The sequence below is a fragment of the Salvelinus sp. IW2-2015 genome, linkage group LG30 (assembly GCF_002910315.2).
Source record: "Salvelinus sp. IW2-2015 linkage group LG30, ASM291031v2, whole genome shotgun sequence".
NCBI classification, from domain to species: Eukaryota; Metazoa; Chordata; class Actinopteri; order Salmoniformes; family Salmonidae; genus Salvelinus; species Salvelinus sp. IW2-2015.
In genome coordinates this window covers 961,220-978,433 of record NC_036869.1, presented here as the reverse complement: position 1 = coordinate 978,433, position 17,214 = coordinate 961,220, and the positions used below count along the sequence as shown (strand labels likewise).

General features: G+C 42.4%; 2 protein-coding genes across 3 annotated transcripts; one reads left to right on the top strand and one right to left on the bottom strand.

The window, feature by feature from the left end:
* Positions 1-1,164: 1,164 nt before the first annotated feature.
* Positions 1,165-4,646, top strand: LOC111955369 (protein PALS2-like). The gene is made up of 5 exons (XM_023975592.2): positions 1,165-1,430; positions 1,651-1,812; positions 2,426-2,628; positions 2,906-3,034; positions 3,271-4,646. The coding sequence occupies exons 1-5, from the start codon at positions 1,403-1,405 to the stop codon at positions 3,445-3,447; spliced, it is 699 nt and encodes a 232-aa protein (XP_023831360.1). The 5' UTR covers positions 1,165-1,402; the 3' UTR covers positions 3,448-4,646.
* A 175-nt stretch (positions 4,647-4,821) lies between these two features.
* LOC111954916 (gasdermin-E) lies at positions 4,822-15,431 on the bottom strand. 2 transcript variants are annotated; one of them, XM_023974843.2, is made up of 10 exons: positions 15,092-15,431; positions 11,326-11,564; positions 10,937-11,129; positions 10,076-10,256; positions 9,449-9,569; positions 9,117-9,275; positions 8,526-8,659; positions 8,171-8,360; positions 7,955-8,025; positions 4,822-7,679 (listed from the first exon to the last, which is right to left on the bottom strand). In XM_023974843.2, exons 2-10 carry the CDS (start codon positions 11,534-11,536, stop codon positions 7,446-7,448), a joined length of 1,494 nt encoding a protein of 497 aa, XP_023830611.1. In that variant the 5' UTR covers positions 11,537-11,564; positions 15,092-15,431; the 3' UTR covers positions 4,822-7,445. The 2 variants fall into 2 exon arrangements, with proteins under 2 accessions (XP_023830611.1, XP_023830612.1); XM_023974844.2 differs by having other exon boundaries at positions 4,823-7,679; positions 9,449-9,557.
* Between the last annotated feature and the right edge of the window lie 1,783 nt (positions 15,432-17,214).

Here is a 17,214-nt window from a genome sequence, read left to right as displayed (position 1 = left end):
CACACAGCAGAAGAAAACCAGTACATAACCAGTAAGAAGTCAGTATACAACCAGCAGAAGACCAGTATACAACCAGTGGGAAAACCAGGTTTACACCAGCAGAAAACCAGTACATGAACCAGTAGGAAAGTCATATGAACCAACCAGCAGGAAACCCAGTAACAACCAGTAAAACATGTTACACCTAGCAGAAACCAGTACAAGAACCAGTAGAAGGTCAGTATTAACAACCAGCAGAAACCAGTCAAAAGCAGGGAAGCGCTGGTTTCAAAAAACCCGAGTCGACAAGGTGAAAAAATCTGGTCCATGTGCCTTGAGCTAGGCACTTAACCCTTATTATGCTCCAGGGGCGCTCAGGTACTTCAAAGGGCTCGTAAATAAACATTTCACAGTAAAGTCTACACCTGTTGTATTCAGCGCATGTGATGAATATAATTTGGTTTGAACTGAGCTGACTGGCTCATGCTCTGAGCAACTCTGAGAGGACCTTTTCCATAACACATCCATGACAGTGGAGAGCTCTTACTTGAAATATTTTAGTTTGTCTTTAAACTGTGAGGCCAGCCAATGAAGTCATAATGATTTAATAGATTGTTACCTTAGAATGGGTTGAGCCTGCCCCCTTGTGGCCTTCAGATGCAGCAGAATAGGGAAGACTTGCTTGCACTTGTATTGATGTGTATTGACGTGTGTTTATGTGTGTTGATGTGTATGAATGTGTGTTGATGTGTACTGATGTGTACTGATGTGTGTTGATGTGTGTTGATGTGTACTGATGTGTACTGATGTGTACTGATGTGTGTTGATGTGTACTTGATGTGGTTGATGTTGTGTTGATGTGTGTTGATGTGTAGTGATGTGGTTGATGTGTACTGATTTGTACTGATGTGTCTGATGTGTGTTGATGTGTACTGATGTGTATTGGTGTGTGTGATGTGTAGTGATGTGTACTGATGTGTACTGATGTGTGTTGATGTTACTGATGTGTGGTTGATGTGTATGAGTGTGTTGATGTGTACTGATGTGTACTGATGTGTACGGATGTTATTGATGTGTATTGATGTGTACTGATGTGTATTGGTGTGTGTTTGATGTTATGATGTGTATGATGTGTATTGTGTGTACTGATGTGTACGGATGTGTATTGATGTGTACGGAATGTGTGTTGATGTGTACTGATGTGTACTGATGTGTATTGGTGTGTATTGATGTGTACAGGATGTGTGTTGATGTGTGTTGATGTGTACGGATGTGTGTTGATGTGTACTGATGTGTACTGATGTGTATGGTGTGTGTTGATGTGTATTGATGTGTATTGATGTGTACGGATTGTGTTGGTGTGTACTGATGTGTGTCAACAGGGATTCTGTGTGGTACAATAACTGGAAAGAAAAAGAAGAAAATGATGTACCTAACAGCCAGGAACGCAGGTAAGCATTCATACCCTTCTCTCATTGGCTAAATCTGTCATGGCTCATTCTTGTCATTGGTTGTTTGTGCTGGGCCTCACTCTTTTACTTCCTGACTTGTGTAGTTCCCAATTTACTGATCGACTGTTTATGTCCCTTCCCTCATTGACTGACAACTCTATATTCTCCTGTCTGATTGGCTAACTCTCCTGTGTTCCTCTCTGTGATTGGCTGAGGGCAGAGTTTGACAGGCACGAGCTGCAGATCTATGAGGAGGTGGCCAAGATGCCCCCGTTCCAGAGGAAGACCTTGGTTCTGATTGGAGCCCAGGGGGTGGGCCGCCGTAGCCTCAAGAACCGACTGGTGGTCCTCAACCCAACACACTTCGGAACCACCATCCCCTGTGAGTCTGCAATCCATACTGTTCTAATTACTGTTGTAATTACTGGTGTAATTACTGGTTTAATTGCTGGTGTAATTATTGTTGTAATTACTGGTGTAAATACTGTTGTAATTACTGTTGTAATTACTGGTGTAATTGCTGGTGTAATTACTGGTGTAATTATTGGTGTAATTACTGGTGTAATTACTGTTCTAATTCTATTTCTATGCTAGAACCCCCTCCAGAACCTAATGGACCACTGTACACTCAGTGCTCTCTGTCAGATCAGACAGAAACCCAATAGAACATTTAATTTAAATGTTTTAAGTCAGACTGACTCGTCAGCTTCCCCCAATGCTCCACTCTTCTCTTCACTCATTCATGCGCATTCTCTCTCATCTGTCTCTTCTTATCTCTCCTCCCTCTCTCTTCTCTCTAACTCTCTCTCTCTTTTCTTATCTCTCCTCCCTCTCTCTTCTCTCTAACTCTCTCTCTCTTTTCTTATCTCTCCTCCCTCTAACTCTCTCTGTTCTTGTCGCTCCTCTCCTCCCTCTCTCTTCTCTCTAACTGTCTCTCTGTTCTTGTCGCTCCTCTCCTCCACCCACCGCTCCTCCACCCACCGCTCCTCCTTCAGTCACCTCCCGGCGTCCCCGTGACGATGAGCTGGACGGTAACTCGTACCAGTTCGTAACACGGACGGAGATGGAGGCGGACGTGAAGGCGGGCCGTTACCTGGAGCACGGCGAGTAYGACGGGAACCTCTACGGAACCAAGATGGACTCCATCCACGAGGTGGTGGACACGAGACGAACCTGCATCCTGGACGTCAACCCACAGGTCACAATCAAATCAAACTTTGTAGTGCATTTAAAAAGTGCAACATAGTTTTACTGTAAAACAACACCTTTCAATTCCAGATAGAATCCTAGTATGAGATACTGTAGATAACTGCCTGTCTGCCTGTGGTTTCCTGCCTGTCTGTGGATATCTGCCTGTCTGTCTGTCTGCCTGCCTGTGGATGTCAGCCTGCCTGTCTGTCTGTGGATGTCTGTCTCTCTGTGGATGTCTTTGTCATCTCTAGCTGGTTCACTGACCCTCTCTGTCTGGACAGTAGGCTCTGAAGGTACTAAAGACAGCAGAGTTCATGCCRTATGTGGTGTTCATCGCAGCACCAGAGTTTGAGACGCTCAAGGCCATGCACAAAGCTACGGTGGACGCTGGAATCACCACCAAACAACTCACGGTCAGGACCTTTTCCTGGGCATAGACACAGCCGCTTATTCCCAGAGTATTTTCACATGTTGMTTTCTGGTATCCTTCCATTGTAATGTGATTTCAGGGCATAACACTGGTTTTTATGGAACATTATCTCGCTAGAACACACAACACTCACATAGTGTACTTGTTACCCATTCTGCATCACAGTAAGTTTCACACACACAGAGACAAAGACMCACACTCACCCTCTGTCTCTGTCAGGATGTGGATCTGAGGAAGACTGTTGATGAGAGTGCTCGTATCCAGAGGGCCTACAACCACTACTTCGACCTCRTCATCACCAACGACAACCTGGACCACGCCTTCGAGACGCTACAGGCTGCCGTCGACAAACTCTGCTCCGAACCACAGTGGGTCCCCGTTAACTGGGTCTACTGAACCCCAACCGGACACTGTCTGACTGGGTCAACTTGACCTAGTGTGTTCAACCCCCGAGGCGGGGGAAAGGACATGAGAAAGGGGGTTGGTAATCTGTGGTACTTTGACGGGGGGAAAACCAACCAAACCAAGCGCCTCCTCCTCTCTCCTTACTTCCTGCACACAATGCAACTGTTTTCTACTGGAAACTCGAAGGGAAAGACTTCTTATATATTTTAGTATTTTGTAACTTTTTACGAACGATCTTTCTATTCATACCAACGTGGAATTCAAAAACATGAAAAAATAAACATCAAGGCCAATCATTTGGGCCATATTTTTTAATTTATTTGTTATTACGTTAGTTTTTTTGTAGTTGTATCCCTGAGAAGGAATGATRTTTTTTCTTCTTGTCTGGGGACTGCTCTAGAAAGAGTATTTATTATTGTTATATCAACACAGGTCAACAATGAAGATGAGACACTATGCAATATTCCAGGACTCTGAGCACTGTTGCCAAGGAAACCTTTTTACKGCGCATGTCATTGCCATGACAACTAGTGTGTCTCAGACCGAATCCTGTGGACATCCCTTGTGTGATTGTCGTAGACCCCCCCCTCCTCCAAATACCCTACAGTGTACTGTTAGGCTACCCCCTGATTTGTTTGTATTTACCTCTTTAGAATTGTGAYCTCAGCAAAAATGAACTTGTCTGAATATCTACCCCTCACACATCCTACAAAGAGAATGAAAGGAAAAGAGCTTTACACTTTACATTGTACTATTGAATATCAGCATTTTAACACTGTGTTTCTTAGTTTTTCTTTTATTACCGTAGGATTCACTGTCTTTTGTGGCTATGATGATCATTTTTAGCTTAGTGACTTTTTTTGTCTCCCATGATCCTTTGCTTTGTGYTGTTTTCTATATTGAACAGACTACATCCTGTTTTTACCATTCACCATCTACCCTGATCTGTATGTAAGGTGCTTGACGTTTTTTAATTAGTTGATGTGGCACGAAACAATACTATCCCACAGTCCTCCAGTGTCAAAGCCCCAAAGCCCTCCTGTGCTGTAACCCAAATACTATATTCTGACTGTTTTCTTTGGTCATTCTGAACAAAGTCCCAACTGGTGTCCAACAACAACCTTGTGTTTTGAAACACATCTCTAAAGCAATACATTGTTTCATTAAATTTACAGAAATTAATCTGGAAAGTATTTGTCCWTTGTTGTTTTGGGTAATGGCTATGTTTAGTTAATATTTAACGCCATTCAGAGACAATGGATGGTTCATAAATATACAGTACATTTGACTGAAAACAGAATTCATAGTTTAGTGGCAGCATTGCAACTACGTAGAACTGTGAAATGACGAAATGCAACATATTGATATATTATTAAAAAGCCTGATAATCTTACACAAATAGCAATATGCTTTGAATTGATGTCTTACAGAGGCAATAGACAGGTAACTGCCAAGATAATATAAACAGGGATACAAAGCATATTTAAAGCAGGTGCTTCCACACAGGTGTGGTTCCTAAGTTAATTAAGCAATTAACATCCCATCATGCTTWGGGTCATGTATAAAAATGCTGGATATTTTGACTACCGTGGCTATGCCCCCATAGGATGACAATGCCCYCATCCACAGGGCATGAKAACTATGTAAGCCATATGCCATGGCCGTCTCAGACATCAGGTCTCAACCCAATTGAAAACTCATGGAAGATTCTGGAGCGGCGCCTGAGACAGCGTTTTCCACCACCATCAAAAAAACACATGGTGTCGCATCCCTCTAATAGAGTTCCAGATACTTGTAGAATCTATGCCAAGGCACATTGAAACTGTTCTGGATTGCGGTGGACCAATGCTGTATTAAGACGCTTTATGTTGATGTTTCCTTTATTTTGGTAGTTACCTATAACTATATACACATCGATTGCACAATACATGAAAAGCAAACACAAAACGTGAAAAACAAAAACACAAGCATTTGAAACAAACATTCTTCAGTACAAAATTATGCATTGTGTCATTTGAGTCACTTTTATTGTAAATAAGAATATAATATATTTATAAACACTTCTACATTAAATGTAGAGGTAATATACTGTGAGGGCTCTATTCAATCCGCATTGCATAAGTTCAGCTTTACAGCGTGATTTACATTTTAAGGCAATKTTCCTGCTTTAGCGGAGACGCCGTTCACGGTAAACGCTGCGTATGTMGACTCAATCACAAATGACTTCGGCTTTCAATTTCTTTCCAAACACATTAAAGTTTCTGAAAACAAGTCTTACTTTCATATTCTGAAGTAGATTCTCTTACAGCTTTTTGTAAGTGTCTCCAAAAATACATAATTCATTGAGTGTACAGTCATGGCCAAAGGTTTTGAGAATGACACATTAATTTTCACAAAGTGTGCTGCCTCAGTTTGTATGATGGCAATTTGCAGATACTCCAGAATGTTATGAAGAGTGATCAGATGAATTGCAATTAATTGCAAAGTCCCTCTTTGCCATGCAAATGAACTGAATCCTCAAAAAACATTTCCACTGCATTTCAGCCCTGCCACAAAAGGACCAGCTGGCATCATGTCAGTGATTCTCTCGTTAACACAGGAGTGTTGACGGGGACAAGGCTGGAGATCACTCTGTCATGCTGATTGAGTTCGAATAACAGACTGGAAGCTTCAAAAGGAGGGTGGTGCTTGGAATCATTGTTCTTCCTCTGTCAATCATGGTTACCTGCAAGGAAACATGTGTCGTCATCATTGCTTTGCACAAAAAGGGCWTCACAGGCAAGGATATTGCTGCCAGTAAGATTGCACCTAAATCAACCATTTATCGGATCATCAAGAACTTCAAGGAGAGCGGTTCAATTGTTGTGAAGAAGGCTTCAGGGTGCCCAAGAAAGTCCAGCAAGCGCCAGGACCGCCTCCTAAAGTTGATTCAGCTGCGGGATCGGGGCACCACCAGTACAGATCTTGCTCAGGAATGGCAGCAGGCAGGTGTGAGTGCATCTGCACCCACAGTGAGGCGATGACTTTTGGAGGATGGCCTGGTGTCAAGAAGGGCAGCAAAGAAGCCACTTCTCTCCAGGAAAAACATCAGGGACAGACTGATATTCTGCAAAAGGTACAGGGATTAGACTGCTGAGGACTGGGGTAAAGTCATTTTCTCTGATGAATCCTCTTTCCGATTGTTTGGGGCATCCGGATAAAAGCTTGTCCGGAGAAGACAAGGTGAGCGCTACCATCAGTCCTGTGTCATGCCAACAGTAAAGCATCCTGAGGCCATTCATGTGTGGGGTTGCTTCTCAGCCAAGGGAGTGGGCTCACTCACAATTTTGCCTAAGAGCACAGCCATGAATAAAGAATGGTACCAACACATCCTCCGTGAGCAACTTCTCCCAACCATCCAGGAACAGTTTGGTGACGAACAATGCCTTTTCCAGCATGATGGAGCACCTTGCCATAAGGAAAAAGTGATAACTAAGTGGCTCGGGGAACAAAACATCGATATTTTGGGTCCATGGCCAGGAAACTCCCCAGACCATAATCCCACTGAGAACTTGTGGTCAATCCTCAAGAGGCGGGTRGACAAACAAAAACCCACAAATTCTGACAAAGTCCAAGCATTGATTATGCAAGAATGGGCTGCCATCAGTCAGGATGTGGCTCAGAAGTTCATTGACAGCATGGCAGGGCGGATTGCAGAGGTCTTGAAAAAGAAGGGTCAACACTGCAAATATTGACTCTGCATCAACTTCATGTAATTGTCAATAAAAGCCTTTGACACTTATGAAAGGCTTSTAATTATACTTCAATATTCCATAGTAACATCTGACAAAAATATTTAAAGACACTGAAGCAGCAAACTTTGTGGAAATTATTATTTGTGTCAGTCTCAAAACTTTTGGCCACGACTATAGGGCAAACACACAAGCGATGCACTGGAATTTACAAAAGGTAATACATTTTAAACATACCCATCCACCCATCTATGCATGCTACCCTTTCCCAGTATACAGAGATGTAAGTCCTTGCACAGCGATGCACATGACCAATGGAAAAACTCCTGGCTTTCTTCCTGTCTCCGCCCACAGCCTGTCAGTCTCTCTCCGCAGCGTCACTTTGGAGGAGAAGAGGAGCTGCTCTGCCCAATGGAATGCCCCCTCATCCTGTAGGGGGAGGGGCAGCGACTCAAGGGGGAGGGGCTGACTGTTTACCTTTAGCTTGGTCACCTGTGGGACAGACAACACAGGTTGGTAAGAGTTACAGGGTCTACAGTGGAATAGATAATGACTAGTGTCTGATTCATTATTTCAGTCCATGTTTTGCCCAGAGTATTCATATCAAAGCCTTATTTGTGAATCAGGAATAGTGAAGTTGTATAAAGTAATTCATGAATCATAAAGTKAATTGAATCAGACTGACCAGAGGGTTGAAGGCTTCAGTATTGAATGGTGAGTCGTTTAAAGTGACTGGTGAATCATATAGTGAATAAAATCATACTGACCAGAGTGTTGAGAGCTTCCAGGACATCAGGGCTAGATTCTCCCAGCAGAGTCAGAGCAGCTTCAGGCAACGCTACAGAAATGCAACACACAGGGGTTAGAGAATGCAAACACACACACACACACACACACACACACACACACACCACACACACACACACCACACACACACACACACACACACACACACACACACACACACACACACACACACTCACCCTCCAAGGCGCTGACCAGCAGGTGAGTGGCGATCAGGTGAGGGGAGGTGGAGGCTCTGTCAGCCTGTATCTCATTGGTTGGGCCTTTCTGGACCAGGTCCAATAGGGCGAAAACAGATTTGTTTTGAGTCACAGCTAATTGCTTTACCTCTGCAGGGTCAGGTTCCTCACCTCTGCACAACTCCTCCAACTAAGAGAGAGAGAGAATCATTTCCAAGTTATACTGTGTCAGATATGACTGTGCCTGGTCTAAAAACTCCACCAAACAATGCCATCAGACAAGGGCTGCATTCCAAATGGCCTCCTTATACCTTTATAATGCACTACATTTGGCCCTGGGCCCTGTGACACTTACCATGTGTTCCAGAACCGTGAGTGTRGTTCTGTCCACTAGAACCTCCYGGAGTCTTTGGAACAGAGCGAACCGGGTCGACTCTGGGAGAACCGCTAACTGACCTGCATAGACCTCCAAGTCCAACCCCTGCAAGTCTGTAGGGGAGAGATAGATAAATAACCAATTAGAGCTTGACTCTTAGGCTCACTTTTCTGATGACACATCATTGACGACAGAATGAACAGACCACTATATAATGCTAAGAGAGAAATTCCTCTCAGTCTGTTTCTGTGTGTGAAAAATCACAACAACGTAAATCACAATTGTTACATTAAATATTTTATCCAAAGTTACAAACTCAGCACTGCACTTCCTCTCTCAGTATCATTTATTTGATGAAAAGAAGAAGACAATTCTCAATTTCTTTTGTGGAATAGCTGTCAACAGATTTCACTTCCTGTTTTAGATATTGACACAAATTCACACACAAACACATGTTGGTCAAATCAACTGCTGTATATCTCAACGTCAACAATAAAGGGAACTCAATTATCCACTGACCTGGATCAGCAATGAATGAGTGGCTGGATGGATGAATAAAGAAATACATACTTTTCTGCAGTGTGCTGAGTGGTGCTCCTTCAGGAATCTCCTTCTCCGCCCACTCCAGCCCGTCCACTACACACAGGGCATCAAAGGAATCCTGGGATGGCGAGGTCCTTCCAGAGTCTGCCTCGAATCCTCCAAGAGTACCATGCTGGAGACACAGCTCTGACAATACAGAGAAAATACAGAGAGAGAGAAAGAGAGAGAGAAAGAGAGAGAGAGAGACAATTATTCATTCACCATGTAGAACCGCAATGTGATAGTACCTATAGCAGTAGGTCACACACATATCACACACAGCCTTTCATGATACAACTACACACACTCAACGCACTCACCATAGTGTCCGTCTTTCCTGACCTCTAGCTCTATGAGGCTGTAGGCGATGACAGTGAGAGGGGGAATCTCCAAGGAAACGTCACTGTCCATCTCTATACTGCCATTCTCCTGCACACACACCTGACGACTTTCAGAAGAAAGGTCTTTGTTTCTGGACATTTTGAGGCTGTAATCGAACCAACAAATGCTGATGCTCCAGATACTCAACTAGTCTAAAAAGGCCAGTTTTATTGCTTCTTTAAATCAGAACAACAGTTTTCAGCTGTGCTAACATAATTGCAAAAGGGTTTTCTAATGATCAATTAGCCTTTTAAAATGATAAACTTGGATTAGCTAACACAACGTGCCATTGGAACACAGGAGTGATGGTTGCTGATAATGGGCCTCTGTACGCCTAAAAATCAGCCGTTTCCAGCTACAATTATCATTTACAACATTAACAATATCTACACTGTATATCTGATCGATTTGATGTTGTTTTAATGGACAAAAAAATKTGCTTTTCTTTCAAAAACRAGGACATTTCTAAGTGATCCCAAACGTTTGAATGGTAGTGTATACACACATTTAATAACATGTAATAATATGTAAGAACACACATCTGATAGACACGTATAATAACCCACCTGTACAGCATGTGTCCCCAGGTTGCCCAGTAGTCCCAGAACCCTCTGGCAGGTGCCCTGTTCCTGGACCWGTTCTGAGATGGAGCAGGGGGTGGTGGTTAGGACCCTCTCCTTCAATACAGCAAACACCTCCGTATGCTTCTCACACTGCTGCACTAGAACATGCTGCATGTCCACCATCCTACACACAGAGAGAGGGAGGTTAAAGAGGTTGAAAGGGATGTACATGAAGACAACTGGAGAGACTGGGTCTGGTGTGAGGAAGGAAACACAAACAGAGAGAGAGAGAGAGACACTAACTATTTGCACATCGTTATAACACTGTACATAGCCATAATATTACATATGAAATGACTCTATTCCTTTGAAACTTTTGTGAGTGTAATGTTAACTGAATTTTTGATTGTTTATTTCACTTTTGTTTATTTTTTATTTCACTTGCTTTGGCAATGTAAACATATGTTTCCCATGCCAATTAAGCCCTTTGAATTGAATTGAGAGAAAGAGAGAGGGAGAGAGATCGAGACAGGGGGAGAGAGACAGAGATTTTTGATCAACTCCCATATCTATTGGATGAAATACCAGTGTGCCATCACAGCAGCAAGATTTGTGACCTGTTGCCACAAGAAAAGGGCAACCAGTGAAGAACAAACACCATTGTAAATACAACCCATATTTATTTTCCCTGTACTTAAACTATTTGCACATTGTTACAACACTGTATATAGACATAATAACATTTAAAATATATTTATTATTTTAAGTTTTTCACTTTTGTTTATTATCCATTTCCCTTGCTTTGGCATGTTTCCCATGCCAATAAAGCCCCTTAAATTGAAATTGAGAGAGAGAGAGAAGTACCTGTCATTGGAGGCCAGCAGTAGCTTCTGCACATCAACATCCTGCTTCTTCAGCTTGCCGAATGATGATTGGAGGTTGGAGGAGCCCCTCCCCTCCAAGCTGACACTGACGTTCCCAGCCTTGGCGTCCAGCTTCCCACTCAGGTTGTCTCCAAACCTACCCTCATAGGACAGGAAGTCTGACTCAGACACGTCTAAGCGAGCAAGCACAGAGACAGAGACAAGAGCGTAGGAAGAGTGCACCCACATTCAGACAGACAGACAAACGCACAAAGTAGGATTAAGTCAGATGTGTAAGGTATGAATGGCCAGATATGTTTTAGACAGCTGTGTATGGGCAAAATATGAAATGTGAGGTGTATATGAGGAGTAACCATGGCTCTACTTTACCTGGAGTGAGCTCTTTGTCTCCTAACAACAGGTGACTGAGTGTGAAGCCAGAGGGCTGGTACTTGGGCTGTTGCCAGAACCAGAAACRGTTGCGCTTGACAACCAGCGCCATGGGAACCAATTTGTCTGAGTCGTTAAGGCGGGAGACAGAGATCAGAGTTCCATCCGGGTCGATCTGACGGACAAAGTTTGCRGTTGCCTTGGCAAACATCACTTGTTGGGGGGGACAGGGCCAACACCTGTAGGAAGGCGGAGACACAGTTACACACAAACGCCTCAAACACTAAAGTAAGATGACGTTGCCTATGGCAACTATGTCAACAATTTTGACTACTACCTTTTTGAAAATTTCTATTATTATGTGTTAAACAAAAACGTTCTCTGAGCAATTGTATTAGTATAAAATAATATAATTTAGCAATTGTTTGGAGCATACAATATAGCTCATTATTTGAATTATTTATTTTATACAGTCATTATCGGTAATCTTTATCAAATGAAATCAAATTGTATTGGTCATATGTGCCAAATACAACAGGTGTAGTAGACCTTACAGTGAAATGTTGAATACAACAGGTATACACAACAGGTACAACAGAATACACCTTACAGTGAAAGGCTGGTCATTAAATAGTACCCGCAAAACACCAGTCTCAACGTCAAGAGGCAGAGTTGCAAAGAAAAAGCCTTATCTCAGCCTGGCCAATAAAAATAAAAGATTAAGATGRGCAAAAGAACACAGACACTGGACAGAGGAACTCTGTCTAGAAGGCCAGCATCCCTCTTCTCTATTGACGTTGAGACTGGTGTTTTGTGGGTACTATTTAATGAAGCTGAGAGTTGAGGACTTGTGAGGCGTCTGTTTCTCAAACTAAACACACTAATGTACTTGTCCTCTTGCTCAGTTGTCCTCTTGCTCAGTTGTTGCCTCCCACTCCTCTTTCTAGTCTGGTTAGAGCCAGTTTGCACAGTTTGCACACAGCGTTGTACGAGATCTTCAGTTTCTTGGCAATTTCTCACATGGAATAGCCTTCATTTCCCAGAACAAGAATAGACTGACGAGTTTCAGAAGAAAGATCTGTTTCTGGCCTTTTTGAGCCTGTAATCGAACCCCCAAATGTTGATGCTCCAGATACTCAACTAGTCTAAAGAAGGCCAGTTTTATTGCTTCTTTAATCAGCATGACAGTTTTCACCTGTGCTAACATGATTGCAAAAGGCTTTTCTAATGATCAATTCGCCTTTTAAAATGATAAACTTGGATTAGCTAACACAACGTGCCATTGGAACACAGGAGTGATGGTTGCTGATAATGGGCCTCTGTACGCCTATGTAGATATTCCATTAAAAGAATTCTGCCGTTTCCAGCTACAATAGTAATTTACAACATTAACATTGTCTACACTGTATTTCTGATCAATTTGATGTCATTTTAATGGACAAAAAAAACACTTTTCTTTCAAAAACAAGGACATTTCTAAGTGACCCCAAACTTTTGAATGGTAGTGTACGTCAGTTGTTTTGCTTTAGGACACCTACAACCCCCACACGCGTCACGGGACTCGTCTGATGTCGGTACCACCGATCTGCCATCTTCTGCCTGTAGCGTCTGAACAGTTTGGGTTACACACTAATATGACCCCGCTATGGAAAGGTGAGACTCTCACGAACACGTACACGTTGTTGTTTTACTCTAGGTTCTCTCAGATATAAAACAGACACTTAAAAACAATTGTCCTTTTGATACTTTTTTTGATACCTAAAGGGTACCTAAAATCCTAAATGAAATAGCTAAATGATCCATGGTATGACCATCTTAAAACAATTCCATATGTTAGCTTAGTAGAACCCCCGGTGGCAATAAACTAATAAAGCCAAAAGCTCACCTTGACTTGGAAGACTTCCAGTGTTGGATAGCCATATCCAGCTAGCTAACATAGCATCTCTCTCTGTTTGAGCTGCGTGTTTGAGCAGGCTAAACTAGCTAGCCGATTTCACTAGCTAAGTGAAAGCGAGAAAAAAAACTACGAAATATAGCACTCGCTCTCTTTCTCTCACTTCATATTTTAAGAAATGAATTTGATCAAACTGTTCAACTATTGTCTTTCTCTCTCTCTCTCTGAGTCAACTACTCACCACATGTTATGCACTGCGGTGCTAGCTAGCTGTAGCTTATGCTTTCAGTATTCATTATTTGATACTTTGATTGGGTGGACACCATGTCAGTTCATGCTACAAAAGCTCTGATAGGTTATCATTTGTGTATAAGTCTATGGAAGGTGAGAACCACGATCCCCCTAGGTTTTGTAATGAAGTTAATGTGTCCAGAGGAGGACGTAAACTAGCTGTCCTCCGGCTACACCATGGTGCTACCCTACAGAGTGCTATTGAGGCTACTGTAGACCATTGCAAAACAGTGTGTTTTAATCAATTATTTGGTTACGTGAATATATCTTAGTTTTATCTAAAATTAACTTTGATTGTTTCACTACTTAAAATAAAAATATTCAGAGGATGGTCCTCCCCTTCCTCCTCTGAGGAGCCTCCACTGATCAGTATTTTAATTGTTTATTCTATACAGTCATTATTGCTCATCTTTATCAAGGGTGTCAATAATTTCGGACCCCACTATATGTCTCCAACCTGCGCCCCTATTTCCTACCAACATGAATCATACAAAGATTTGACTACTGTTGTGTTCTTTATTGATCTCCAAATGTCATACCGTATTTCCCCTAATTTCACCTTCAAATTCCCCTTCAGATGTGTAGGAGGTGCACCCAACACCCCAAGTGTGTTCTAACAGACTCACTCATTGGACAAGAGGGAAGCCCCCTGTGCTGTGTTAACATAACACCATTTACCCCCTAACGCCACCCCAGCGAGAGATCGAGAGATATGAGGGGAAGGTAGCTACCAGAAATCAGATATGTAACCATGTGTAGTCCCAACACTGCCCTCACTCCTTTCTGTCTCCTCCAGAACACTGCCTTCAACCCTTCCCTGAATCCAGTCTGAATGAGGTTGTACTGGCTCATATAGTGGTCGGGAAATCCCAATTTGGTAAAAGGAGGACCCCCTCCCCTCCTTAGTCCCTCATTATGGGGCGGCAGGTAGCCTAGTGGTTAGCATGTGTGACTAGTAACCGAAAGGTTGCAAGATTGAATCCCAGAGCTGACAAGGTAAAAATCTGTTGTTCTGCCCCTGAACAAGGCAGTTAACTCACTGTTCTTAGGCCTTCATTGAAAATAAGAATTTGTTCTTAACTGACTTGCCTAGTTAAATAAAAAAGTAAAATATATATATATTTTTAATTACTGTAAATGACGCATGCTTTGCTGATGCCCAAAAGTATCTGGTCCCAAATAAAGCATGATTCTGAATAAGAATTGTGAGAAAARGTGCTGTTATTTAAAGAAAGCTCATCACTTTCAGCAGTCAACATCATATGTAKATAAAGTGGATGTGGACAGGAGGATAGAAACAAATGATCCAATACACCATATTATGAAATAAAATGTGAGGTTTGTATGTGGGAAGAGAAGTATGTAAAACAGAAACACTATAATTGACCTCTACTAATCTGTACCTTCCGCACATTGGCTCGGTACCAGTACCCCCCTGTATATAGCCTTATGTAATTTTCTTGTCTTGTAATTAAACATTTCACATTAAGGTTGTACTCGGTGCATGTGACAAATAAAATTAGATTTGATGAAAAAATAAAGTAAATTCAACGCCGAAAAAAACACTCGTTCATAACCTACCTTGTTGTAGGGTCTGGATTTATTAAACAGGGATCGAGTGCAGCGCCTCCAAACAACACCGGTCCGGTTGCCTGTCACTTCTGGAATGTCGGTTCTGGCACTAGTAAAAGTCACCTGAGGCACAGCAGCGCAAGAAAGTTTAAAACTATTCAAATGTTCTTATAACTTGAAACTGTTGTACTCTGTTATACAGTAGTAGACAAACAGTTGACCACCCATTGATAAATTACCCCGCTACTTGGATTTTCTATTTTACATTCTGAGGAAATGAGTGCCGCTACACACCAACAACGATACGATAGGCTATCCAAAGATTGTTACGGTATTGATTGGAGCAGAGTTGTCAGTCAGACAAAGTGGGTTGGTCCTACTKCTGCACTTTTGAAAGGGCAGACTTTGGGCCTCTGCTTGCACCACGCCCCCACAGTGTATACCGTGGTAATTGACATCACATGAGCAGTGTGTGTGTGTGTGTGTCAAACTCAGTCCTGACTTAACACGCATCAAGCAAACTGAATTCCACACAGTGTTTTTGAAATCAGGAGTTGTCCATTACATAATCGGAACCCAAACATAACTGCTACTTTGTCCTTTGACTTACAATATGAGGAAGGAGTCAAATCTCATTATCATTCTGTATTCATCATCCCAACTGCTCTTTCAACAGCAGTCTTCAGCTGCTAATGATTAACACAAAGAAGGTAAAGCAAGGTTCCTGATTGCTGTAACACACACACGAGAAACAAATGCATCAGCGCATTATCCGGTACATGTAGATAAAGACGATAGACAAGGCAGAGAGTGAAGGACAATTTTTACAACACCGTGTCATAACACCGACAATAAAAGTGTCATAAAAACCAGGGTGTGAATTTCTCTMAATAATGCTAATTTAACCCTTCTCCTATTTGTTAAAAATGTAGTGGTAAATATTGAAGTTTAAGCTTCCAAACACCCCTCTATCTGTCCACTCACTAGTGCTGCATTTAGGCCTCAACTGCACTCCTTTAAACGCGTCGATTTTCCTTTGTAGGCTACTTGCTCATCTTCACAACTTGTTTGCCATGCTCCCTTGATAAGTCTTTCTACCTGTATCATTGTTTGCAGTCAGCTGTTTAGAGCGCCCGTTGCTTTGTTTATTATCAGGTGCACGTGGGTATTGGTGTAGACCATTTATTTCACGTTATCATTTTCTACCAATATTTATTTTCTTAACATCTTTGACAGTCCTTAACATACACTATACAGGGCTTTCAGAGGGTATTCAGACCCCTTGACTTTTCTACATTGTTTTGTTAGAGCCTTATTCTAAAATATATATTTTTTTCCCCCACTCAATACCCCATGATGACAAAGCAAAAACAGGTTGACATTTTTGCTAATTTATTAAAATATAAAAACCACAAGTATCCAGAACCTTTACTCAGTACTTTGTTGAAGCMGTGATTACAGCCGAGTCTTCTTGGGTATGATACTACAAGCTTGGCACACCTGTATTTGGCGAGTTTCTCCCATTCTTCTCTGCAGATCCTCTCAAGCTCTGTCAGGGTGGATGGGGAGCRTCGCTGCACAGMTATTTTCAGGTCTCTCCAGAGATGTTAGATCCGGTTCACGTCTGGGCCACTCRAGGACATTCAGAGACTTGTTCCAAAGCCACTCCTGTGGTGTCTTGGCTGTGTGATTAGGGTCATTGTCCTGTTGGAAGATGAACCTTAACCTGCTCTCAGGACCTCAGACTGGGACTTTCATCAAGGATCTCTCAGTACTTTGCTCCGTTCATCTTTCCCTCAATCCTGACTAGTATCCCAGTCCCTGCTGCTGAAAAATATCCCCACATCATGATKCTGCCACCATCATGCTTCACCGTGGGGATGGTTCCAGGTTTCCTCCAGACATGACGCTTGGCATTCAGGCCAAGGAGTTCAATCTTGGTTTCATCAGACCAGAGAATCTTGTTTCTCTGGTCCAAGCGGGCTGTCATGTGCGTTTTACTGAGGAGTGGCTTCCGTCTGGTCACTCTACTATAAAAAGCCTGATTGGATTCTCCTATCTCCACAGAGGAACGTTRTAGCTCTGCCAGAGTGACCATCAGGTTCTTGGTCACCTCCCTGACCAAGGCCCTT